Source organism: Myotis myotis, unplaced genomic scaffold (genome assembly GCF_014108235.1).
Source record: "Myotis myotis isolate mMyoMyo1 unplaced genomic scaffold, mMyoMyo1.p scaffold_m19_p_14, whole genome shotgun sequence".
NCBI classification, from domain to species: domain Eukaryota; kingdom Metazoa; phylum Chordata; class Mammalia; order Chiroptera; family Vespertilionidae; genus Myotis; species Myotis myotis.
Window position 1 is genome coordinate 30,518,921 of NW_023416318.1, and position 27,721 is coordinate 30,546,641.

General features: G+C 36.1%; 1 protein-coding gene across 11 annotated transcripts in view; it reads right to left on the minus strand.

Moving 5' to 3' along the window:
* Window positions 1-4,074: 4,074 nt before the first annotated feature.
* SOCS5 (suppressor of cytokine signaling 5) overlaps window positions 4,075-27,721 on the minus strand; it is a 44,673-nt gene continuing 21,026 nt past the window's right edge. For 8 of the 11 annotated variants that reach the window (XM_036334668.1, XM_036334671.1, XM_036334670.1 and 5 more), the window contains one exon: window positions 4,075-7,179. In XM_036334668.1, the coding sequence (XP_036190561.1) occupies window positions 5,557-7,167 (1,611 nt within the window). In that variant the 5' untranslated portion in view covers window positions 7,168-7,179 and the 3' untranslated portion in view covers window positions 4,075-5,556. Of the gene's footprint in view, window positions 7,180-8,425; window positions 8,620-22,876; window positions 23,140-27,721 lie in introns of those variants that run through there. The other 3 variants (XR_004971843.1, XR_004971844.1, XM_036334673.1) reach the window with 2 other exon arrangements.

Genomic DNA, 27,721 nt, shown 5'->3' on the forward strand with positions numbered 1-27,721 from the left:
CTAGTGACTCTCCAGATTTTACTTTCCCCTTAAGTCTACATTCATACATCCATTTGCCTACTCAGTGTTTACATTGGGGTAATTAATAAGAATTTCAAAACTCAGCATATCGAAGATACCCTCAAATTTGCTCCTTCACTGGTTTTCTGAAATCTTAGCTGCTGGCATCACCATTCTTGCTCAGGTCAAAAATTGGTGTCTGATTTCTTCTTCACATCGAATCCATCACCAAATCCTTTTAGCTTTACCACCAAAAGACATCATGAATCTGACTTCTCCCTATGACTACCACCCCAGTCCAGGCTCCCACCTTCTCTTACCTATTTAAAAAGTTTCACTTCAATAAACATGGCACTCTGAAGTAAAAGTAGCCATGAGAATTGTGCTACCTTTTACTGGTTTCATAATCTGGAGCAAGGTTCAAGAGCAGCTGCCCCACAGCCCATTTCCAGGAAGGTATCCTTATGGAAGGTGAACTGAGATTGTGGGCACAGTGGCCCCTTTGCCTTCACTCGATCAGAGCAAGAAATGTGCAGTAACTTTCCAAGTACCTGAGTGTGTGTGCGTGACTTATTGGGTAGTGAAGGCTGGTAAGGCTGTCAGAATGAGTGCGTGGTTCTTTTAATGTTAAAATAAAGATGTGTATAGAAAACAAAAGCTGTCTCCCTTATTTTGCCCCACTATAGCTTGTTCTCCATGTACCAAAGGAATAAAAAGCAGACCATGTCACTCCCCTACTTACAATCTTCCAATGGCTTACCAACACATTCAGAATAAAATAAAAATTCCTTACTATGGATTCATAGCCCTCATTGGTCAGGCCCTTGACAATCTCTACAACCTTAGCACCTACCAGCCCTCTGCCACCCCCTCACTGGACTCTAGACTTGGTAGCATTTTCTTTCTCAATATATAAGCTCATTCTTGACTTGAGATTTTGTTTCTTTCATCAAAATGCTCTTTTCTTTGGTCATTCTCCTCTCACCACTTAAGGCAGGGGTGGACAAACTTTTTGACTTGAGGGCCACAATGGGTTCTTAAACTGGACCGGAGGGCCGGAACAAAAGCATGGATGGAGTGTTTGTGTGAACTAATATAAATTCAAAGTAAACATCATTACATAAAAGGGTACGGTCTTTTTTTTTTTTGTTTTATTCATTTCAAACGGGCCGTAGTTTGCCCACGGCTGACTTAAGGTCATCACTCCCCAGTGACCCTATAACTTTGTCTTATAGCCCAATGTAGACCCATCACCTAAAATGGTGACTGGCACTGAGTATTTGTTGAATGAATGGCTGAAGAGTCTAAATGTTCAATCAAGCTTCCGGGCACCAAAACAGTTGTCCCAACTGAACCGTACTTTCCAATGGCAAACACCAACCAACCACTTCCCACAAAAATCCCATCCCAAACCTCTTGTAGACCATACTATTTAGAAAGTCTGTTCTGTATCAGCAGTTGCAAAAAAAATATGAAACAAAACCTGAGCCTCATTGATACTGTAGTTTTTGTGCATACAACCAAGCAGTCTTGTCCTCTTTGGGAACTCTTCTCACCTTTAAGTCAGCCTTTTGTGTGCATCTTTAATTTCATATAGTAAAACTGTGTTGGTGTGCAGAACAAGTGAACGAACTGGTGTAATTTTCCTTGTTAACACACTCCCACAGATGGAGAGAGTCCTGACTCACTCATAGCCTCTTTCCCTTCACCTAAAAGCAATTTTACAGCTATCAAAATAAGTGATTTAAGACCAATCTCAATAAAACTTACCAAACGACTGTTTAGTGCCAGGGAGCAAAGGAAGCTTGGGATAAAAATGAACAGTTTGCCCTATCTGGTTTGGCTCAGTGGATAGAGCATCCGCCTGGGGACTGAAAGGTCCTGGGTTCAATTCTGGTCAAGGCACATGCCTGGGTTGCTGGGGAGGTCCCCAGTAGGAGGTGTGCAGGAGGCAGCTGATCAATGATTCTGATCATTGATGTTTCAATCTCTCCCCGTCTCTGAAATCAATAAAAATATATTTTAAAAAATTAATGGCAACCAGGTTAAAATGTCAAATAAGCTTTGAATTTTGTCAAAATGAAGCTCAGAAGTATCAATTTTTATAGTTCAAGTCATTATAAATCTTATATAAACCTTCTAATAGACCTTAAGAAAACGGATCAGTTATGGGGTATAATTACTTGGGCTAAATTTTTGTCTAAGAAATATCAATTTAATTATGACTGTTAATAACTATATTTAAACCAAGCTATTTCTTTTTCATTTTTTTTACTGTGTTTAGCCAGCAAAGAAAATACTAATAAAAGCATTATCTTTGTACGGTGATTGTATTACAAAAAAGACTAAGAGTAGCAAGACTAAACTGTAGGTGTAGGTAATCAAATTTGAATGATACAAGAAATACACACACACTAGAGGCCTGGTGTACAAATTCGTGCATGGGTGGGGTCCAGCCAGCTTGCCCCAACTGAGGCTGATTGGGGTTGGCCTGGCTGGGGGGAGGGGCTGTGGGTGGTTGGCCAGCTGGCCTCGCCCCTGATCGGGGTGGGCCGAATGGGGCCGCAGTGTGCATCAAAACAACCAGTTATTCTGGCATTCTGGTCGCTTGGCTTTTATATATATATATATATAGATATATACGTATCTATATATATGTACACACACGTATATGCACATATATATATGCACATATATATATATGGAATAAGGCCTCTAAATGACTTAAAATCAGATGGCAATATTGTCTAAAGTAATATTAACACCACAAATGTATGTATGTCTGTGTACATATATGCATATACAGAGAGAATAAATGAACAAGTGAATGAGTGAGTGAAAGAATTAGAATATATATGAATCAGAGTCATCTGTCTTTGGATTAATTACTTCACTATGAAGATGTGTCTGAACTTCTAAAGAATTTCCTGGTTTGTATTAAAATACACTTCAAAAAGACCATGAAAACACAAATTTAGTTGACAGACTACAATGTGATTCAGAAAAAGACACAGTGAATATAGACTTCGGTGTAATTTCATGCTGGTGATTTTTCTTTTTTAAAATGTAAGCCACTAATATTTCAAGAAAAAAATTTTAAACCAAAAGTTGCATATTAATATTACACACAAACTGAAACATAAGTGACTTTTAGCACAGTGTATACATGCTTACAGAAACTCAAATATTTACACATTTAAAACAATTTCCATTTAACATTTAAAGTTCTGAAATACATAAATGCATTAATACATTCTAGAAAACTACAATTAGAACACTGATTTGCTACAAGCATATAAAATATGAAGTGCTTTCTTGGAGTTTCAAGTTACCTCTTTAAAACAAGATCTTGCTTGCACATATAGTCTGTCTCCAAAAAGCAGTAAGAACTTTTCATTTCCAAGAGGTTTATTTCCCAGGTACATGATAAGCTCAAGAAAATGAACCCAATGATTATGCTATATAATTATGTCATAACAACTTAATTGCACATAATGCTGTAAAGTAGGTTTGGATGAAGTTCTCAAACACTTTGGTATATGTTCTTCAGGGACTTCTATTAGGAATAACAGGAATTATTAAGTTCCTTCAATTCCCATTTTGCTTTAAAATAGATAAATCTTTGGTTAAAGTTCTATATTTTGGGCATTTGTTAATTAAAATGGTCCCCAAACCAACAAATGGCGCTGATGTATTAGTTCATAAGACTTCTTTTAACCTGTTTCTGGTGCAGTGGGAGGCTAGAAATACTTATTTACTATGACGTCATTGACAGTTTCTATTTTTCACTTAAAAGCAGAGAAATCAACAGGTTTAATCAATATTTCTCTGTTCATGTTGTTATAATCTAAACTGCACAGTAATTTGCAGTAACTATAGTGTTCCACAGTATATGTGATGATTGGAAAGATGTATAGCATTACATTTAGAGTTAGTTTAGTCAGAATAAGTCAATATTAGACTGTACAGTAATTCTGCATTGACTATAGTAGGTTGTCAGGTAAAGCTTATTTAAAAACCCCAATCCATTCCATTTACAAGAGAAATTGTTGCAAATGTATAAAACAGTAGATATACAAGGAGAACACCAAACATACTTTATTAACACAAAAAAAGCAGCCATAACAAGGCACAGCAAGCAGAGAAACATACATTAGCAGTCAAGGGGTTAGTGTTGCATACAAATATAGCTTTTCTTTTTTGTAGCCTTGGCAATAAGCCATCATGTAAAATAACTTTCTGTAGCAGCAGGTAAGGGAACTAAGGAGCACTCATCAGTGGTACAGAGCACATGAACAAAAAGACACAAGAATGGATTCCACTACTTTAGTGCAAAATGTCTAGGACAGAACTGTAAGTTCAGTTCAATGCTAAGAAGCAAACACTAGAACTTGGTATTACTTCCAAAATAGCTCACTCAAGTAGTATTGCATACTATTCTAAGTGACAAAAAGGTGCTAAGTAAAGTTATTTACAGATACAATGGTTGTACAGTACCTTTTAAATCTGCAACTTAGATTTCAGATTTTCCATTAAAAATGAAATTCAATTCCATTGAAATTCTATAAATTGTACTTTAAGCAATTCAGCTATGAGCATTTACAACAAAGAGATAAATACTGCCATCCAAATTATTACAGTTTAACAATAACCTCAACATCAGCAATCACTGTAGTTATTATTTCTGACTTGTTTGGGCATCTTCTAGTCTCATTTTCTTCATGGTTCACAAACTTGTCATGGGCATAGGAAAAAATCCAACATTAATAAATCAACAATTAGAGTGCATATGTCAACTTTAAACATCACACACAGGTCTAAATTGCAGCAGTATTCCCAATATGTTTTAAGTTAAAGCACTCATTAAAAAAATTAACACCTAAGGCTTTTAAATAAAATTCTCCTACAAACTTTATAAGTCTGAAATTTTAAGAACTACTATTTAGAAAAACTGGTTTACTTAACAGTACCTTTTGTAGAAGAGAAAAAGACTAACTATAAACAATATCAACACTTAAGTAACTGCACTATGCCCTTGTGGCCAGAAAATTGCATTTATTTTTTAAATTTTTCTAAAAGGAAGGCAGTCTTTATTTTTTGGATTTCCAAAGCTTGATTTATAGTAACTACAAACATCACTACTTTTGGAAGGTTATAAAAAAATTCTTAGAAAAAATAATAATTTCAAACATTAATCACACGGTTGAAATACTCATCCAATATTAACAATTTGTTCTTTAGTAAGAAATAGAATTCTTCATAGCAAATGCCTCAGAATTGCCTCATTCAATTACTTCAGCCATTAAAAACCAAACAGCTAATTCAGCAAACTATATCTGTAGCCTTACTGAACACCTGCAGTTCTATCTTCTGTTGTCTCAATAGCGACCATGTTTTTCTGAGTAACAGCAGATCGCATCTGACAGATACTAACACTTCTGACAGATACTGACACCAAGCTTACATACTGTACTGAAAAAAACCTAACACTGATATGTGTGCTTGCTATAGGTGTACTGTCTGGTGCACATAAAAGCAGATATAGGACAGGAGAATTTACTTTGCCTTGACTGGTTCTCGTTCTAACCAGCGAACTCTAACTTTTTGTTTATAATGATACTCTTTTAGAAAATCTTGCAACATTGATGGTAAAGGGAGCCCATCAATTCCATCGTACGTAGTGCATCTGCAGATTACTGCACGGCAGATATACTGCAAGCTAAAAGGGAAAGTCCTATTTAGTGAGATAGTAAGCAATGGTTCAAAAAACATGCAAGAACTGGGATCTTTATAATGTTCCAAAAGTCCTGTTACAGTGGTGGAGTGAAATACACATGGGTCGTGGGCATCAAAGCTAAAGTTGTGATTCCACTGTTCAATTCGGGCGTGCAGGGATCTGTTGTAGCGACGGAAGCTCACAGAGAAGAGGTAGTCCTCTTGTGCAGAGTCCCTGAGCAAAAATGTGCCTTCAGGTTTCCCTTCAAGAAGGGCTTCTGCTTCATAACGGTCCATCACTCCCCAGTAACAGGGATTGCCTGTAATCTGAAGCAGATCAGGCACGAGGCAGTGTATATAATCAATCTGTGTATGGACTTTCCAAGCTCCCTGTCTGCTCACGTGGGCATGGCTGTCTCCAGATACCTGACGTTGCTTCTGCCTACGTGACTGCAAACACAGCGTGGTTGTGTCCTCTTCTGAGTCACAATTAGCTTGTGGAATTGCAGAACTGTCCCCACTTATTTCAGTCATCCCAGGCGCTAACTTTGGTCCCAGTTTATATAAGGGATTAACCTGTGCAGTGGCTTCAAATGTATGTATTTGTGCATTGGGAGGGGGGTCAACCCCTTCTTCAATACTAAGCCGCCTTCTCTCTCTAAGCCTATCTTCTTCATCTTCTGTAGAAACCAAGGATGGATCAAATGTATCAAAAAATGTTGAATGTGGGCTCACAGGGGCTGTATGCTGTTTAATCAAATGCCATTTTTGGGCTAAATCTGAACCAGCAGGAAAAGGACATTTCTCAAGCATTAATTCAGAAAGGTGTATTTTTCTTTTATTAGAAAAGAGAGGTTTTGACTGCTTGTTGTAAGTTCTCATAGGAAAACACAAGCCCACAGTATCCTGCAACCTCTGTCTCAGAGAGCGACTTCCTACAGTTCTGCTGGAAACACTGTCCATGTCATGTACGGAGCTTACGCCGTATCGCCTCTCTCTCCTCTGAAGTGCACTTCGAGTTCTACCAAACTTTTTATCAGTATCCAGTGAACTCTGAGTCTTTGTGGAACAGGAATGTTTCTTCTTCCCACCCCACGGAGCATGTCGAGAGTAGGAATCTCTTCTTGCAAGTCTTGATCCTGTGGTGACACACGAGTCGTTATCCTTTTCAATGCTTATTTCAACAATCTGAGGAATTTCAGTGGCACAGTTTGGGTTTCTCCTTGAAGAATTCTTTGAAGGGCTTAATCCCAGTTGTAAGGCAACATTTTCTCTTAAGGGACTGCTTTGTTGCTGAGGAGCTGAGTCTCCTATACTGATGCTTTTCTCTCTGACAGATAAACATCTGTTGGAGTTCATGTCCACATTTTCACTCCGGCTTCCTCCCTCATGACTAAAGAGATTCTGACACCTGTATTTGAAGTTATTCCACATTTTCCCCACTTTATCCATTGATTATAAGACCTAAAAACAAAACAGGGAAAGGAGAAAAATAAGTTAAAGTGGTGTGTGAAACAGAAAAGGCAGAACCCACTCCCCTTCTCTTTGGAAATTTCAGCAATACTGGTCAAGAGTCTGCCTTCTATTACTAAAGTGATAGGACAGACATTCTGCTAGGTAGCTGTAAGGTCACCAGGCCCTTTGTGGCACTGCATTCAAGCTAGTCATCACTTCCCATTTCCTTTCAGATAACATACTCAGGACTCGGGGGTGGGGGTTGGGGGGGGGGGGAAGGAAAGAAACACTTTCAATTAAACTCTGGTTTCTTTTTCCCATGTATCAATCTAATTTCATTATGACATTGATTGTTGCCTTACTTTGAATAATTTAGGTACTTGCCTCAAATATGAAAAGAGAAAACGTATTCTGGATTTTGAAACATATGATTCAATTTCTCAAAAGTTATAAGCAGGACCACATTTATGTAAATATTAAAATTAGTTAAAAACCTTTAAGTAGCAATCTTCCCAATTTCACTTACCAACTACTACTCCACTAACCTAGCAATCTAAATCTTACAGGTTAATCACTTGTAAAAATTTTATATCTTCCCTCCCCACCCTACAATGTATCATATTTTATCCATGATTTTGAAGAAGCAGTCTGAGTAGAAAGAAAAATAAGAGGAAGGAAAGAGAATACAATATTTAGGTTTAAGTGAAAAGATATCTTTAAGCTTCACAATTCTCAATCCTGGAAGATCTTAGAAGAAATAGAGCAATAAAAAAAAATTTATGATACTTTAATAATTAACAAAATAAAAACAAAAAATATGCAATTTGGCTTCTTTATTCTTGCTCCTTTATAAAAATCTAAAGCAGTTTATGGCATTTTACAAATAAATTATTTTTTTAAGACTACAATATTAACAGGCACACTGTCTTATTCAGTAACCTAAAAGTCAACATTGGAAGAAATGGAAAAACCTGAACTGACTGATAAAATTCTAGGTGGAAAATGATTTGCCCTCAGAATTTTGAGGGCATTACTTCACTGTTCTAGCTGTCAAAAAGTCCACATCATACTAATTCCCAATCTTCTTATGTGGCCTGTTTTTTTTTCATGAAAAATTATAGTTGTTCTTTATCCTTTGAGTGGCCCTTTTTTTTTTTTACATTCATTGAGCTGGGGCCTTTCCATGTCCTTCCCACTGCCCCCTCCCTCTCTCCTGAAAGTCCTTTTTATTAGATACTAAAACTCTTAGGTTTACCTTTTATCATGTTTTCTTTTCAATATTGTATTTCCTTTCCTTTTCTACTGTCTGGTAGATTTCTTTGGCATCACTTTCCAACATTTCTAGTTCAGTTACAATTTTTCTATCACACTTTTAATTTCCAAAACAATTTTCTTGTTCTCTGTTCTTCTTCTTCTTTAAAGATATATATATTCTTGATTTCAGAGAGGAAGGGAAAGGAAGAGAGATAGAAACATCAATGATGAGAATCATTGATCGGTTGCCTCCTGCACGCCCCCTACTGGGGAGAGCAACCCAGGCATGTGCCCTTGACCGGAATCAAACCTGGTACCCATTAGTCCACAGGCTGATGCTCTATCCACTGAGCCAAACCGGCTAGGGCCCTCTGAATGTTCTTTGTAATAGTATCCTATTTTAATTTCTTGTCTGTAATATCTCATTTCACTAAGGATACAAAAAATTTTAAATATTGTAACATTTTAAATATTTTTATCTGTTTCTTCTCAGTACTGTTTTCTTCTTAAGTTCTGTCTGATGAGCCCTGGCTATCCATCAGCACTAACATGCTAATCAGAAGCTGTGTCTACATGGGAGAGTTGTTTGCCAACTGATTGGCTTTACTACAAGGTAAGGAGGCAAATGAGTTGTTTTTTTATCCCCAAAAGTCAGTATCTGTAAGTCTGTCTGCTGGCTGGCTCATCCCAGAGACAAATGCTCCAATCTCTTCTCTAGAGCATACAGGGGTGAGCAAAAGTAGGTTAATAATAATAATAATAATAATAAATATAATAATTACTGAATACATAAGAATAAACTGCTTTGAGTACTCACAACTGTAAGCCTACTTTTGTCAACCCTATATATACCTGACTGCCATGTTCTGAGAACAGGGCAAGAGAATAATGGAGTCTTAACCTCAACCTTAAGTCCCTGTTTTTTCAAAGATGTCCTTATTTATAAAAGCTGTCCCAGCTCCAGCTATATCTGAACCGCTTGATTAAATTTGCCCAGCTCTAACCTCTAGTTTCATCTAAGGTAAAGGAATGGTGATCTCCTGGCTACTGAGGGTGAAGATTGACACGTGGGAGCCTGATGCATACGCTTTCAACCACATGTTTTCCGCTCTATACTTCACCCTTACCCTCTGAAGTAGCTGGTTTCTCTAATTTCTGAGCCAGCAGTGTAAATTGGTTTGCTCCTTTCTAACATACTCATTTTGCAGGCACTTAGATCGCCGTTCTCAGTTCTGTTAATTTCTAGTGACCTGCTTTTACCAAAAACTTCACCAATTAGGCCTATTTTTATCTTCTCTCATTTGTTTTTTGCTCCTGAATTTATCCCTTATGCTTTTTTTATTGCTTTAGTTTTAGTGGGCATGTGCAGGAGGCAACCAATTGATGTCTCTCTCTCTTACATCAATGTGTTCTTTTTCCCTCCTTCTTCCCTCCTTCCCTTCCATTCTCTCTAAAAATCAATGGGAAAAATATCCTCAGGTGAGGGTTAAAAAAAAAAAAAAGGACAATGCTCTAAAGTAGGGTGTGAACAATACTAAATAAACTATGTGCCACAATCTCATCACTGCTTCTCATCTTTTTCATTTTTGTCATGTATTCAAGAGGCCTATAGAATCCTAGGAGAGACCGTCTAGAGCACTGACTCTTTTGTAAGATATAAGAAGAATAAATTACTGGGAATAGGAAATGTAAAAAAGACATGAAATACAAGTGCATTATTAGATTGAACAGACATAAAAATAACTGTCAAATTGCTATAAAATATTTTAAATGTTTGCTGTTAATTTCTATACCTAACTTATCATCTTTTTGGCATCAATTCACAGCCCATACTTTGGGTAGCTCTGGTATACTGTTGTGCTATCTAATACATGTGGTTACTGAGCCCCTGAAATTTGGCTAGTGTCACCTACTGAAATAATAGCATGGATTTAATTGGTTAAATATATCATTAAAATTAATTTCATCTGCTTTTTACTTTTTCAATGTGGTTACTAAAAATTTAAAATTACACATATGGTTCAAATTATATTTCTTCTGGATAGTACTGATTTAGAGCAGGGGTCAGCAAACTACATATCCTAAGGACAAAATATGGCCTCTGGCCTATTTCTGTATGGAGCCTGGCGAAGAATGATTTTTACATTTTTAAAGGGATTACTGAACAACAACAAAAAAAACCCCACAAAGATTATTGACAGAAACCACATGTAGCCTGCAAAACCTAAAATATTTTCCACCTTGCCCTTTACAGAAAGTTTAATGACCCTGGTCTACAGTATGTAAGATTACAAACCATACCACGATAGACATTAGAATAGCAATATTCAAGAAGTCAGAGTCTCTTTTCTCCATGTTTACAACATAAATTTTGTAGTTATCTAAAAATATTTCTTTGACAAGCAAATTATACTTGAAAAATGACTGTTTTAGAAAGCAACCAAACTTAAAACCACTTATCTCCCGATATAGCTGTTTATAAGTTGAATAACCGAGTGGGACATGCAAAAAACAACTGTACTTGCCAGGTTACAAAAGGCAGTTTCCAATACTGAAACTTTAGTTCAGTTTATAAATAGAGCATGAAACTTAGTGATTTCTCTATTTCTAATCTGAATAGTGTTGATAGATTACATCGTGACAAAATACTCTAATTTAAAGAAAGACTATTATGCTTCCACACCCTTTGGGGATAGAAAGTGGAATTTTTGTTGATGTGGGAAATGCTATGTGGGCGGCTGTAATACTGGGAATAAAAAAAAATGCTGATAATGATTCATAGAAGAGTCCATGTAAGAATCAGACAGGCATTTCAACTATTTTTTTAAAAATGTTTTTGCCTTGACATTCTCAGGAGAAGGTTTTTATTAAATTTATTATTTATTTATTTATTTATTTACTGATTTGAGAGAGAGAGAAACATCAAGTTGTTGCTCCACTTATTTATGCATTCATTGGTTGTTTCTTGTATGTGCCTTGAGGGATCAAACCTGCAACCTTGATGAATGTGGACGACACTAACCAACTGAGCTACTGGGCCAGGGCCTGCATTTCAACTATCTCAGTATTTACAACGTTAGTTTTGAGGTTCTTTTGTTTGTTTTGTTGTTAAATTTTAGGAAATATTTTTAGCTGAAACCCTTTGAAACCTAAATTACAACTCTATTACTTTATATAATGTTACACATAGCTAAAAAAGTGTTAAATTTAAACTGTAGTGATTGTGGAATAAAAGTCACTTGTTCATTACAATCTTTCCATTTCCACTCCTGTATAGCTATCCTTAAAACTAACCAAAACAAATTTCTAAAAACTCATTTCTTCCTCCAAGGATAATCAGAATTTAAAACTGGTTTTATAATGCCATTATCAACAACAGCTTTTGTTGAAAAACGATATTTAACAGGATAAGCTATAAACCAGAATTATGGAAAATGGTAGGTCAAATTCCATTACTAGAAAAATTTACGTACATAAAATATTAAAGATTACAGTCAATGACCCTCTTAATGCCAAGTTATATCTATTAAAAAATTCCCATAAAACAAAATAATTAAAATAGTTTCCAGGAGTTCATTTTAATGGGACTCAATCCACACTTTATTAGAAATAAATTAATTCAGCAAGTTTTAAGACTACACGGCATGCCACAATGGTTAAAGAGGAAGAATATGACTCAACTCAAATCCTCTGTCTACTGTTTAGTCTATCTAGACTACTTAGTCATGGTAATACCTTCCCAACAGAAAGTCCTTCAGTTTCAGTAACAAAAATTGGGACACATGATTAAGGAAAGTATTTCTGTGCCAAATTCAGAGTACAGGAGACAGTTTAAGAGTTTTAACTTTTAATTGGTATTTTGGTGGCATTTCAATAATTTTTAGAAAAATATAACTGGATGCCTATTTATCTCTTATACTGTTATTCAATATGTTCAACCATACAAAATTACTGATATAATTCAACCTCAGAGTTCTATTGGAATATACATAACATTTATATGTAATTTATACATAATCATTTATACAATGATTTTCAACTGGTGTGTCACAGGAATTTTCAAAACATGCAATACCTGACTATTTAGTCAGGGGCACTGTCCTCTTTTCCCTTAGATTGTCAAATAAAAATATGACAACAGCTAATATAATAATAGCCATCCGGTGTGAATCAAAATTATACCTATTTTTTTGGTCAGATCAGCAAAAAATATATTTTTTGGTGTGCCACAGAATTTTAGTAACTAATTTATGTGTGCTATGAGGTGGATTTGAAATGTTTAGAAGTCAAATCTATAGGATTAATAACTGATTGGTAAAAGGTAATGAAGAAGAGAGCGGTATCAAAAATGAATGCCAAGCCTGAATGGTGTGGCTTAGTGGTTGAGCAGCAAACCATGCACCAGTAGGTCACCAGATGATTCCCAATCAGGGCACATTCCTGGGTTTTGGGCTCGACCCCCAGTAGGGGAGGGGCAAGCCAATTGATGGTTCTCTGTCATTGATGTTTCTATCTCTCTATCCTTTTCCCTTCTCCTCTCTCTAAAATCAATTTAAAAATACACAGAAAAAAGAAAACAACCAATGCCAAGTTTCTGACTTGTGAAAATAGGTGGGTAGAGATGCTATTTTGTTATTTCTGAGATGGGAAACACAATAGATAGAGCAATTTTGGCAAGTGAGGGGTTGGGGAGAGTTAATAAATTCAATTTAGAAAATGCTACAGTTAAGACTGTCATTGAGATATCTAAGTAAAGCCTCATTAGTCCCTCAATGTATGTTCGTATAATAGATTACTATATAGCAGGGATGATAAACTACAGTGACCTGCATCTATACACATGAATCTCAAAAACATTGTGCTTAGAGAAATAAATCATACAGATGATATATACATTATGAATTCATTTACCTTTTAAACTGGCAAACCCCAAAATATATTGTTTAGGTATACAACATACATAATAAAAATATAGAAAGCAAGGAAATGGCTACCTATTTGGGGAAGGGATATGTTATTAGGGAGAGGCACTCAAGAAGCTTTGAGAACACAGGTGATTTTTTATTTCTTATAGTAATGGGGACATGGTTTTTACTTATTAACTATTCTTCAAACTGCAGTTACATTTTATACACTTGTTCCTGTATATGATACATTGCATAATAAAATTTAAAAAACTATATAGGCCACATTTTGACCACTATGGGAATTAATAACCAAGTATTATACAAGAACAGCTACCAGAAAAATAAAAAGTTCTCATAATGCTTAGGTAAAAAAGGAATTCAAACCTAAAAGTTACAGACTATTTAGAAAATAGCATATTAATATTTTGCATTTTTTTCCTGTGCAGCAATTTGGCAATATTTATCAAAACACTCTTACTCTTCAACTTGGCACTTATTCTAGACTAGATGGTTACCCTAAAGCAGGCAAAGTTTAAAACAAACAAACCAACAACCAGAAAAAAATATTAAGCTAAACTGGTTTTCTAATGTAATACAGAGGTCAGCAAACTTTTTCTGAAAAAGGCCATATAGTAAGTAAATATCTTAGGCTTTGTGGGCATGCATTCTCTGTGGAAACTATTGAACTTTGCCATTGTAGCCTGAATGCACATAGATAATATGTAAGTGAATAAGCATAACTGTTTGTCAATAAAACTTTATTATGGTCATTGAAATCCAAATGTCATATAATTTCCAGTGTCACAAAATATTCTTCTCCTGATTACTGCCGCCAACCATTTAAAAATGTAAATCCATTCTTAGCTCTGGGGTTATACAAAAACAAGTAGCAGGACAGATTTACCTACAGTTTGCCAACTTCTGATAAAGTATATCATAAAGCCTTTGATATTACATTTACTAAAACAAATGTTTATTCTAGAAAGCAATTTGGGGAAACAATACTCTAAGAAATAAACATACCAAATAAAAGTCTAACCCTCATCTGTAATCCCACCACCCAGAGTCAACCACTGTCACTATTTTGGTGGACATCTTTCCATACATCCTCTTTTATGTAAAAAGCTGTATGCAATCTTCTTTTATAATTAAAAATTTATATCTTCATGTCTGTGACTATATTCCTTCTCATTTATTGAAAAGTGTTTTTTCTTTTTCTTTTTTTTTTAGTTAGCTATGTCAGAAATGGCATCAGACTAGTAAAAGAGGAAAACCTCTGACAGCTATATCTTTTAAATTGATCAATAAACCCAAGAGTATTTGAAGTAAATAATAAAGCAGACAAACATTGGAAAGCTGAAAAAAGAAAATAATAATGGTAATGATGGCTATGATGACGATTTACATTATTGAATGCTAACCATGTGCCAGGCACTGATATAAGCATTATACTTCTCCCAACAATCCTATGAGTAAAAATTATCTCAATTTTATATATATATAAAAACTGATACAATTGAAAGATTAATAGTAATCTAGAATTAAGTTTCTTTCATTATTATTAATCTATTCAGGTTTTCTACCTCTTCTTGAATCAATTTTAGAACTGTATATTAACAACTCTAACTCCGAGTAGGGTTATTAATAAGTTCTTTAAAACCTCAACAAATATATCATTTCTATATATTTTCAACTATGGCAGAGAACAAAAAAAGATGAAACTGATACTAAAATTTGGAAGGTAGCACATACACACTCAAAAGAACATTAATGGTTTGTTTCTTTTGTTGTTGTTGTTGTTTTGGGTAATCCTTACCTGAGGATATTTTTTCTGTTACTTTTTAGAGAGAGTGGAAGGGAGGTAAAGAGGGAGGGGGAGAGAGAAAAGAGAGAAACATTGATGTGAGAGAGACACATTGATTGGTTGCCTTCTGCACGCACCCCGACCAGGGTCAGGGATTGAACCTGCAATCCAGTTATGTGCCCTTGACCGGGAATTGAACTCTTGACACTTTAGTGTGCAGGCTGATGCTTTAACCACTGAACACACCAACCAGGCCTGGCTTGTTTCATTTTATTATAATGTATGAAACAATACTCTGACCAAGAATCCAGAGTAAAAACTATATTCACAACCTACTGCAAATATTTTGGTATCTATACTCTATGCTTACCTATTATGAAAGTCATTTTTTTGTGTAGAACTTGTATACCACTCAGAAATGTTCTGATTATTATAACTAAAGGATCTATATGACTAAGTTCTATTTCTTTGCTCAAATACTACTTTTAACCACATGGTCAGTTAAGAATGTGTTTGAAGCCATATGCTTAATTCAAGGAATGAAGTTCAAGAAGTACTTATATTTCTTTCTGCATATTAAGAAAAATATAGTAGTCCATTTTTAAAAAGAAAGAGGACATAAAATCAAACTAAGAGTCACAGTGTTATACAGATTCTGCATTAATACCCCCCAAAAGTGATAACCTGAGGGTGGTTTTTTTTTCTAATAAAAGTAAGTATCTAAAATTTGTTTCTTAAATTTTACTCACATAGTTCTAACTTCCAGTGTCATGTTGGAGGTGCTCCAGGCCTCAAAAATCCCATTCTTAAGCCCAAATCACTTGTGGAAACACTGCATGTGCTTTGCTTAGGGCATAAGCATATTGAGACAGTCCATGGGACAGAGAGGAGAGGAGGCTGAACTCCAGCTTTACCACTTAAGAATACTTTGAACTTGAATGTATTCCTTCACATTTCTGAGGTTAACTTTGTCTCTTGTTAAAACAAAGATAACAATACTATCTCATAGATTGGTTATGAGGAATAATAACCATCTATTATAATAAACGCATAATATGCTAATTAGACCAGATGAAGCTGGGACTGGAGGGAAGCCTGGGAACCGGGTGCCTGCCTGTGGCTGGAGGGAAGCCTGGGTCCTGGGTGCCAGAGGGAAGCCAGTGCTGGCAGCTGGGGGAAGGAAGGCCTACTCTTGCACGAATTTTGTGCATTGGGCCTCTAGTTAACTATAAAGCCTTTGGCTCATAGGAGACACTTAAGACAGTGGCTTTAAAAATGGTATCAGCAGTATCTAGCATAAAACTTTAGCTTTTCTTTCCTTTAAAGATAATTCTCCCTTTCATTTCTTGTGGGTTATGCCCCAAATGTTAATATTGTCCTATGTACAATATCTGCCAGACTGTAAGTTCTATTAATCATTTGAACTTCTATGTTATTTCCTCAGAAACTCTATGGGGATTTCAATGTTCCTTAGCAGTTGAAGCTACAGCTCATCTATAACCTAAACTAAGCATAGCTAATCTGTACAGTACTGGGAAAGATCCAGGAAAACAGTCCTCATTCTTTATTTTCTTCAAAATTTCTTTTTAGTCTGTAAAAACACTGCCACAATTTAAATTTTACCACATAGATGTTGTACGCCAGTGAAACATAAAGTCCTAATATGTTATGCTTCATTTTCTGTGGAGAAAGTATCTTATGTAATATACTAATGAGTGTACCATTAACTGAAATGTTTCTTATCTGGCCAGTACTATTGGCAGACTGAATGGAATACAAAGAACATGTGCTTTAGCTTCCGAGGGTCCTAAAATAAAAATCAAGCACTCACTAGCTGTGTGAAATCTAAGTCTCAGCCTTTCCATCTAAAAATAGGAAAAATTACCCCTCGTTTCAATGGTTTTTAGGAGGATAACATGACATTAGGATTAGGTTATAATAGCTGAGTATATAATAGGGTCTCAAAAGTGGTAGCTTCTGTTATACAACCAATCCAAGGCAGGAGAAGCTACATGTTGGTACTAGTAGCAACAACACAAAGCTGTTTTATGGCTAGGGAGAGATTATTGATAAGTTAGTCCTGCCTTTATGCCCCACCTCAAGGGAGGCTACTTTTAAATGTAAAGAAAAGTGTCCTGGCCAGTTTTGCTCAATGGTTTGACCATTGGCTCATGGACCGAAGGCAACCAATCAATGTGTTTCTTTCACATTGACATTTCTCTCTCTCTCCCCCGCTCCTCTCCCGCCCTTCCACTTCCTCTAGGAAATCAATGGAAAAAAAGAACCTCCAGTGAGGATTTAAATAGTTTCAAAGATGAATTGAGCAATTTAAGAAGGAAATTTTATATACGTAAAAGCTTTAAAAATATGTGCACCTTTTGACCCAAGATTTTACAATTGGAAATTTGTTCCAAAAAAAATAGTCATTTAACAACACAAAGATTTATATATAAGAGATATTCATCATAGTGTTAGTTATATTAGCAAAATTTGGCAAGAACTGTATTGTTCATTTAATAGAGGATTAGTTAAATAAACTGATACTTTTATATGCTAGAATAATAGAAAGACATTAAAAACCATGTTTCTGGAGCATTTAATTTTCTGGAAATATTCATGATGTTAAATGAATATAGTTTAAAACAGTATGTGTAATTGACCTCAACACATACATATAGAAACATATACTTTCATAAAAAGATATGGCTAGGAAATACCACTGTGGTTATCTTGGGTGGTTTTTGATTATTGTAATTTCATTTTTTCTGTTCTGTATTTTCCAAAATACTACATTTAAATGTATTAATTTCATAGTTGGAAAAAAAATGCTATTTAAAAAGGAAGATCTTGAAAAAGACCAATCTATTTTCATATTATAAACCCCAAATTATGTGTAAAATGCAGAAGAAATAAATAATGAAGTATTTAAAAAGACCATTTAAGGAAAGGTAGAAGAAAAGCAGCACAAGGAAATGGGGGATTAGAAGGGTAGATGAACACAATCAATGGAGAAAGGAATAGCAAATACAAAGATATCCACTGGAGCCAGCCTGATTTTCTCAAACAGTATTGGGGATGAGTAAAGTCACATTGGATTGGGAAGTAAGAATGGCAACCTTATTTTCCAAAAGAGTACCAATAGTAAGAAATGCACATTCTTCGGCATATGGAGATACTATTTATAGGATAACCAACAGAAATAGATTGTGTGATGCCATATAACATTAACACTTCTAGTACAGCTGAGCTTAGTTTCCAAAATGTAATAAAGAGGGGAGGGAAAAAGCAGTGGCAAGAATGGTGGGTATTCCATTATTATAAAAACTAGAGGGCCCATGCATGAATTTGTGCAAGGGGTGGGGTCCCTAGGACTGGCTGGAGATCAGGGCTGATCGGGGTTGGGCTGATTGGGGCCAGCTGATCGGGGCCTGCCAGATGGGGGGAGGGATGGGAGGGGAAAGAAACATGGGATGTTGGCCACTGGCTGGGGGAGGGACTGCGGGAGGTTGGCCAGTGGGCCGGGGGGTAGGGACCGGCTGGGGGGAGGGACCATGAGAAGTTGACTGGCTGCAGGAGGTTGGCTGTGGGAGCACAATGACCACCAGGGAGGAGCTCCTGCCTTGAATGTCTGCCCCCTGGTGGTCAGTGCTTATAGCAACTGGTCGGTCAGTTGTTCCGGTTGCTCAGTCATAACGGTCACTTAGGCTTTTATATATATATAGATGTTTTCTACTTGTTAATCAAAAAGTAGCACTCTGATATGAATTCAACTCTTACACATCAGTCTCTTATGAATTCAACTCTTTCCTTATGCATCAGTCTCTTCTCCTTGCTGGGTACTGACACTCACTTGGGTTGGCAAATGTAGGTGTGTGTGGTGGGGGAGAAGTACTGGTTATAAATATGAATTTGGTGGGAAGAAGAATTCTCATTGAAATCCAAGAACAAAATCAGTAACATAAGTGGGCTTAGGCCTCAAGGACACTGGAACTGAGAGTCTGACCTGGTCTCACAGTTGCCCTAGGGAACCAAGCAGCAGGAGTCTGTTGGGTCCACATTCTAGACTCTGCAAGTTGGTATCTGATATGCCTCATTATGTGGATCCTTATAGTAACCACCACTCCCCCCTTACTTGTTAATCCTGAATACATCCAGACAGAAAATTTAAAGCAAGAGCTATATTTCTTTAACCAGCCAATGAGATCTGTGAGAACCTGATTGGTTCAGTTTTTCCCATTTGGAAAAAACTTGTTGTGTTAGCCCACCTGTGACTGGCATCTTTGATGTGGGTACCTACGTCTTCCAGCCACCTATGGCCAAGTAAGAGAAGGTCTTCATAATGTGGAGCACACCTGCCTTGTTTTACTCCCTCAGCAAACGTTCCCCTAAGACATGACTGTGGGAAAGCAGGAGCTGAAATTACTCTGTGACAATATGTAATACAGAGATGTTTAATACTTTGGTCCTATTCTACCAGTTCATAAATAATGTTCTACAAAATATTAAGAAGTATTCTACAAATAAAGGTTTCAGTTCAAATAAGTTAATGCCTTAGCTCTCTGAAAAGGATATCCTCCTCAGCATTATTTCTCAACCTCACTTGACAATGGCAACCTTACTAAGATTTCAGAGGACACTAATGCTCTGTGGGTCAGTTTGGAAACTTCTGTCCTATTGTGCTTCAAGTTTCCAGGCAATCCAGAATTTACTACAACATTAGTTTCAAGAAAGAAGGGACTTTGTCTTGTGCCATGTTTGGTACATATTAAATGTTCAATATATGAATTAGGTGCTCAATATACAAATGTTGTGAAACTAAGTCATTAACATGGAAGCTGAAGAAAAAATGGTAAACAGAAGAGTAAGTGGAGAAAAATAACATGAAGACTACCATTTCTGGTAGTCTAGGATTTTTCAGACCAACCTCCTCGCTGAAAACAATTAAAAGTCCTTAGATCCAAAAAGTCCCAAAATAGCTTAAAATAAAAAGCTGACAAGCTGGTGGGAAACAGTCAGACCAAATTCTAGGGACAATTTGGAACCCAGAGAGATAATAAGAACCCCCTAAAGACAATGACCCCGAGGGCATTTGCAGGCAGAGTTCAACAAGTTAAGTCTTTGATTTCAGTGACCTTACAGGATTAGGGGAACAAATTTCAAAGTACAGATTCCTCAAAAGGTGGAGAGTCCAAGGGAACTCTTTAACACATTAAACCAGGATCCCAAGGGGCTATAATCTCAATCAAAGATAAACAATAACTAAAACCAAACCCTAAATCCCACCCCCAGGAGACTGAAGAGAAGGTTGTTTTAGCCCAGGGAGAAGTGAGAAAAAAAGAATGGCGGGTAAAACATCTGAGGATATAGATCCCTAAGAAGTCAGACCAGTCTAGGTAGAGTTTGCAGTCTGGGTTTGCATGGACTCCTAATCCAGGAAACTTCAAGCTGTGAAATTCTTTTAAAATATTCCTCAGTTAGGGATACCTTCACATATCTTAAAAAAAGGAAAGATAAACCCACACTGAAGGAAGACATTTTCATTCTAGGCCTCAAAGAATACTCACAAGTAATTTTAAGGACTATAAGCAGGAGGCACATTCAAATACAAGTACACAGAAGACATGACTGAAAACAAGAGTCCACAGGAGATAAAAGTATCAGTAGTCAAATTCTTTCCAAAAAGAAAACCTTGGACCCAAATTACTTCATTGGTGAATTCTATCATTATTTAAGGAAAAACAAAATATTCCAATCTTACACAAGCTCTTTTAGAGAGAAACATTCTCTAACTTATTTTATTTGGCTAATATAACCTAATACCAAAGTCTAACAAGGAAACTTTGAGAAAAAAGGATACAGGCCAATCTCAGTCATGAGTATAGATATAAGTTTTTTAAACAAAATATTAGCAAGCTGAATCTAACAGTATATAAAAGTGGTCAAGTTAGACATATCTTAGGAATACAAAGTTGCATTAACATTAGAAAATCAATTAATATAATTCATCATACTGATAGTTACAGAACAAAAAATATGTAGCTCATGACGTGGAGAAAAAGCATTTAATAAAATTCAACATCCATTTGTTAAGAAAATATTTAGCAAACTAAGAGTGAAAACTAAACATTGCCCAGCTTAATAAAGAACATTTCTAAAAAATGATAGCTAACCTCATCCTTGATGAAATGCTGAGACCGGAATAAGACAAGATGCTTATTATCATCACTCCTACTCTACGTTGTAATAAAGATTCTAGTCAGCGGAATAAGGCAAGTTAAGAAATAAAAGGCAGTGATTAATTTTATCTCTATAGCTTTGGGAGGAACAAACAGTTATTATTTCTGGATAAAATAATTGTGCATTTCAAAAATCCACAATGATCTACCAAAAAATGATTAGAATTATATGAATTTGGAAAGTTGGTAGATTCAAATCCTATATAATAAAAGCCTAATATGCTAAGTGTCCGGTAATCCATTCAACCAATCAAAGTATAATATGCTAATGAATGCAAGGCCGCTCAACCACTCGCTTTGACGTGCACTGACCACCAAAGGGCAGACACTCCGACCAGTAGGTTAGCTTGCTGCTGGGTTCCGGCTGATTGGGACTGAGATGGACCGGACACGCCATGGAGCCCTCCCGCATCCCTCCCCGGCCCCGATCGTGCACTGGTGGGGTCCCTCAGCCTGGCCTGTGCCCTCTCGTAAACCGAGACCCCTTGGGGGATGTCGGAGAGCCAGTTTCAGCCCAATCCTGCTCAACACAGGAGCTGCCCCTTGGTGGTCAGTGTGCTCCCACAGGGGGAGCGCTGCTCAGCCAGAAACTGGGCTCACAGCTGGCAAGTGCAGCAGTGCTAATGATGTCCGACTGCTCCCCATAGGGAGCGGGCCTAAGCCGTCAGTCAGATATCCCACGAGGGCTCCTGGACTTCGAGAGGGCACAGGCCGGGCTGAGGGACCCCCTCTACCCCCCAAGTGCACGAATTTCGTGGACCAGGCATCTAGTCTATATATATATATATATAAAAGGCTAATATGCTAAGTGTCCTTCCTCCTGTCCGGGTAATGATGACACATAGCAACGCCTGGCTTCATCCCCCTAGTGCAGGGGTGGGCAACCTTTTTGTGAGTGCATGCCAAAACCAGCAAAATCTCTAACTCAAAATTCTTCTGCGTGCCAACCCTAATTTTTTGAGAACATGTTACGTCTACTTGATATCTCTTAAGGTGTATGTATGTGAAGAACCTTGAAGAAATAATAAAATTCATTCGAGCGACAAAAACACAGTATATGATGATGAAAAATACATTTATTTTTTAATGTATACATGTACACTGATAGTCCGACAGAAAACTTTATGACTCCGTTTGATATTATCAGTGAGACTTTTGCTGCTGCATCACTGATGACAGAGATTTTACATCAGGTTTATATTTCGTGACCTTCAGAGATATGCACGAGCTACTACTTTCATCCATCAGGTTACTCCTATTACGAGACTTAACAAAATTCATCACTGAGAACAAAGCTTCACAAGCGTATGTGGATGAAACCAAAACACTGGTCGGATCTAGGAAGGCAGGGAGTGTTAAGGCAGAGGTATAGAAATTGCTCTTCCCCTCTCCCGTCAATCCATGTCTATGGTCTTTAAGATAACTTGTTATGTAAAATTATTTATTTATCTAAGATGCACCTACACTGAATTTATCTGAAAAATAAAAAAGTCGATATTAAGAAAAAAATTGTAAATGGAAGATTATAAGAGAGGGTTTCTCGAGCCAGCAAAAGTTACTGGCACGCATGCCCTAGTGACAACTAGCCTCCTTGCAGTTTCTTCAGCCCAGGAACACGACTTGCTTTAGAGCCAGGTGCAAACACTTTACACTATAACCAAATGTGTGTGAAGCGTTTTCCTGTGCCTCATCTCATTTGATCCTCACAGAAGTCCTGGAGTAGGTAGATAGGAGACTCGGTGGAATCCTGTTGTTTTTTTTTCATTAGCTGGAAAACGGAGATTTAGAAAGTTTAGAAGCTTTACCCAACTGAAAAGAAGAAATGGTGAACCTTGAAAATGACTTCAGGTTTTCTCACTGTGCAGAATATAGTCAAATACTGCTGCAGTTAAATATTTTACCCTTTGTTCTCCCTGCGTGGTCTACAATAATAACCTGCTTTGTGTTGATATTTACTGCTGTGTTGCTGACAATTACCTGAAAGAGAAGTTGGGGTGGTTCACTGGGCTGGAAAAAGTTCAGCTAAATCAGAAAGCAGGTTTAATTAAGCAAGTATGCTCTATATCTATAAAAGGCTAAGTTGACTCGTGCATGCATGATACATATAAAACTCTCGCTGGTGCCAATCACATGTGTGTGTTTCCATCTGTTATTGTTGATAGTGAATTTGGCTGACACTTCTATTATAGAGAAAGGGCAAATAATGATATTAAAATATTTCTTCTAATTAATTTCCTTTCAATGTACATGAATTCATGCACCAGGCCACTAGTCAGTATATAAAATATCTATTGTGTCAGCAACAAAGAGAAAATGATATGTAAAAAATATGTACCATTTGCAATAGCATCAGTGCTGTTAAGTACCTAGGACAAATCTCTACTGGAATATTTAAAAAGTATGATCTATAAGGGAAAAGAATGATAAATTATATTACATTAAAATTAGGAACTACACTAGTTATCAAAAACACAGGGTAGGAAACAAAATTCTCAACACACAATATTGATTAAGAGACTAATATCCAGAAAATATAAAGAACTCCTAAAAATAAGTAAGAACAGACCAGATAGCCAAGTGAAAAAGCAGGTAAAGGCTTTAATAGGCACATCACAAGAAGAAATCCAAATATAAAAAAGGGGCTCATCCTCCTTCATAAAACCAAAAGAGACACCATTCTCTTGCCCAAAATATTTAAGTTTGTCAATACCAAGTGATAGTGAGAATGGGAAACAACAGGAATGCTCATATTCTGTTGGGTGAGAATAAATTGGTATAACCACTTTAGCAAACAGTTTGGTATTATGCTGTAAATGGAAAATATAAATTTACTATGATCCAGCAATTCCACTCATAAATTTAGATCTTGAGATACTGATACCCATGCACACGAAGAAAAATATACAATAACGGTCATAGCTGAGTTTTTCAATATTATGAAACAGAACAGAATACACAAATTATGGTATATTCATATAGTAGGATAGTATGTGTACAATGGATTAGAGAAATGAAATGTTATACACAAATGAATGAATGGCACAAAAATAAGTCAGACACAAAAGACTGTATATATTGACATATATACATATGTCTGTATATGTGTATATATAAGATGTAAATTTCATCTTTAAGGATGTAAACTTCTGAGAGAAGGAAAAATATAAGAATATGGCTACTTCTGGGAATGGATAGGATAGAGACATGTAGGGTTTGACTGGTAAGGGCACATAGCACAAGTATGGTAGACTGGCAATGTTCTATTTCTTAATTTGGGTGGTGAATGCCTTATAATTACCCATTAAACTGTACCTTTATATGTATTTTACACACTGTTCTGTATATGTTAGATTTCATCATGGGAAATAAAGAACAACAAAAGAGTATACACAGAGAGAGATCCAAGAAAGCAGAAAGCAGTATTTGTTGTAGGTACTACTCGCAAAGGGCTGCTTAACAACCTTCAAGTATCTTCAGTGAAACCCAAATAATAGTCCATCTCTACACTAGACTATTATTTCTTTCATTATATTACCTTTATCATTACTGTTACATATTATATCTTAACAAAATTTCAAATCTAATTATAAGAGAAATAATCCTTTGCCAAGTTTTTTCTACTTGACTCCATATGCCTGCTACATACACAGAGAGCCATTCCGAGAGAGAAAGCCATAAACATTTGGCACAGCAGATATAACTAAATGTTCCACTAAAAATGATCCATAAAACATTCAATAACATAGTGGTAGATTTACTTTAAATCTTATGAAGTTAAACTACATATTAAGTAGTTAATTCAGTAACTTAACTTACATTATTCAAGAACATAAGTATCCTTTATATGACATTTTTCTGCCACAATTTCCATTCAAATATGTTTTTTATGAAAGAATCTAAGTTTTTGCCCTGTTCCGCATCTTAATAGCCATATAAGGCAATTTGGATTCCACTTTCTTAACAATATGGGAGAACTTCAGTTTCCTGGATGTAATTTATGAATTTCATCTATTTAACTAACTTAGTCCCTTCAGTTGAAATGAAGCTAATGGGAAACTTTTTTATTTGATTTTAAGAGTGTATGTGTATATATATATATATATATATATATATATATATATATATATATATATATGCTATGAGAACGTATGTTCTTGTCTTTACAGTTATAATCAGGTATTTTTCTAGAACCAACTGTTACCTCCTTGAGTACAGCTGGGTTTTTATGGGAAGCACATTTGCAGTCCTTATATTCCATCCACTTTTCAGTCCAATAATGGCCTACAAAAATGTTTCAATTTGGCTATTCCTCATTGCCCCTCAAATTCATTATGTCTAAAATTAACTTAAGATTTCTCTCAAATTGGGATATCATCAGTACCACGTTTCTGTGGAATTTCTTAGAAAAATTGTATTTTATTATTTTCCACTTAACACCATTATATTTATTTTTTATTTTTAAATATGGTTTTTACTGATTTTAGAGAGAGAGGAAGCGGGAGGGAGAAACATCAATGGGAGAAACATGAATCAGCTGCCTCCTGTATGCCCCCTGACTAGGAATTGAACCAGTGACCTTTCGGTTCATGAGACGATGTCATCCACTCTGGCCAGGCAACACCATTATATTTAATATTACCAAGTTGACAATTTCTTTTCCAAAATGGCTCTCAAATTTACCTTTGCTCTGCACCTTCACTGCCAGTAACCTTGTCCAGATTTCTATTGCTACATTCCTAGGTTTCTACAACACCTTAGTCTCTCCTCTTCCTGTACTCATACCACCACCAGACTCATTTCCTTTCAGCAACATTCAACAGGTATCTCTTGTGCCTGACTTTCACTGACTGACATCCATAATTAGGCCCCATTTTATCCAAACTTAATTCTCCTTACTCTAAAACACCTCCACCACTACTCTGTCCTTCACCATTCAAGTCTATTTTTAATGTCTACATCAAGTTCTAATTTCTCTAAAAGGATTTATTACTAATGCTACAATTTGTTGTTTTCTTCTCAGATCGTTTCAGACATGTCAATTTTATCTCTATAACAGTACACCTAGGGGAGAAATGAAAAACTTTACATCAGAATTTTTAGGAAAAGACAAAAAGGTGTCAAGGCCAAGGTGCTCTATTCTATTCTGGTACTTGGGTCTTGGCTCAGATAACTAAATCAACAGCTGGTCTGTGAGCTGGCTAGTGAAGTATGACTCATTCTGCCAAATGGATTAAACAATTAGCTGCAATGGGAAAGTGTCTATGAAATTCTATTTAAACCACTGGGCATGTATTCTACATAAGTAATTATTTGAAAGCTTGGTCAGAGAATTTTAGTAAAAAAATTTGATTGCTAATTTGGATAATGTGCCTAGTGGGATAAAAGCCAAAACTCAGAGTTTACTAGGCAATCAAACATTCAATAATTATTATTTGACAACAAAAGAGGTCAGGTGATAGAATGGGGCTAATTTTCTTTACTCCACCCATTCTTAACCCTTTTCTCTTTAATGTTAGAGAAATTTTATAAAAGCAAAATCCATCAAGCTACAGCTGTAAAAATTTCTTTCTTCATTGTCCAGTCATGGTAATACCTCCATATTTCAAAAGGATAGAGATTAATAGGTTGACCTCACCTGTATCTACCATAATTCAAGAAATTCTCCATTAAAACAAAATCTAATCTTTTCTTGCGAAAAGCCACTATATTTTCTTCCAATTGCACTCTTGTACCTAGATTTGACACCAAGATAATGTTTTCCATAACTTAATTTTACTTTTTAAGTTATACTTCAGAAACTATGACTGGGAGAGGTGTTAATTACTTCCCAAAGTAAGTTCCTAACACAGATGATTGTTTTTATGTTCTTTGTACTTTCCTTATAAAAAGGTATGTAATTATATGGTTTCTGTTTGGGGGTAGTGGTGGTGAAATTACAATAGAATAAGATACTATTTGTATTGAAAATACTTGTAGCAAGTAAAAACCTTACAAAAAAACAGTGTAATACAGCAACCCAAGCATCCAGATGAAAGGATAAAAAGAAAAAGTGGTACAATCTGTAATGGAATATATTCAGCTTTAAAAAGAAAATAAATTCTGCCCTCACCAGTGTGGCTCAGTTGGTTGAGCATCGTCCCAGACACTAAGAAAGAGGTTGCCAGTTTGATTCCTGGTCAGGGCACATGCCTGGGTTGCTGGCTTCCATCCCCAATAGGGGGCATGCAGGAAGCAGCTGATAGATGTTTCTCTCTCTCATCAGTGTTTCTCTCTCTCTCTCTTTCTCCTTTCTTCTGTCTAAAACAGGGGTGGGAAAACTTTTTGACTTGAGGGCCACAATGGGTTCTTAA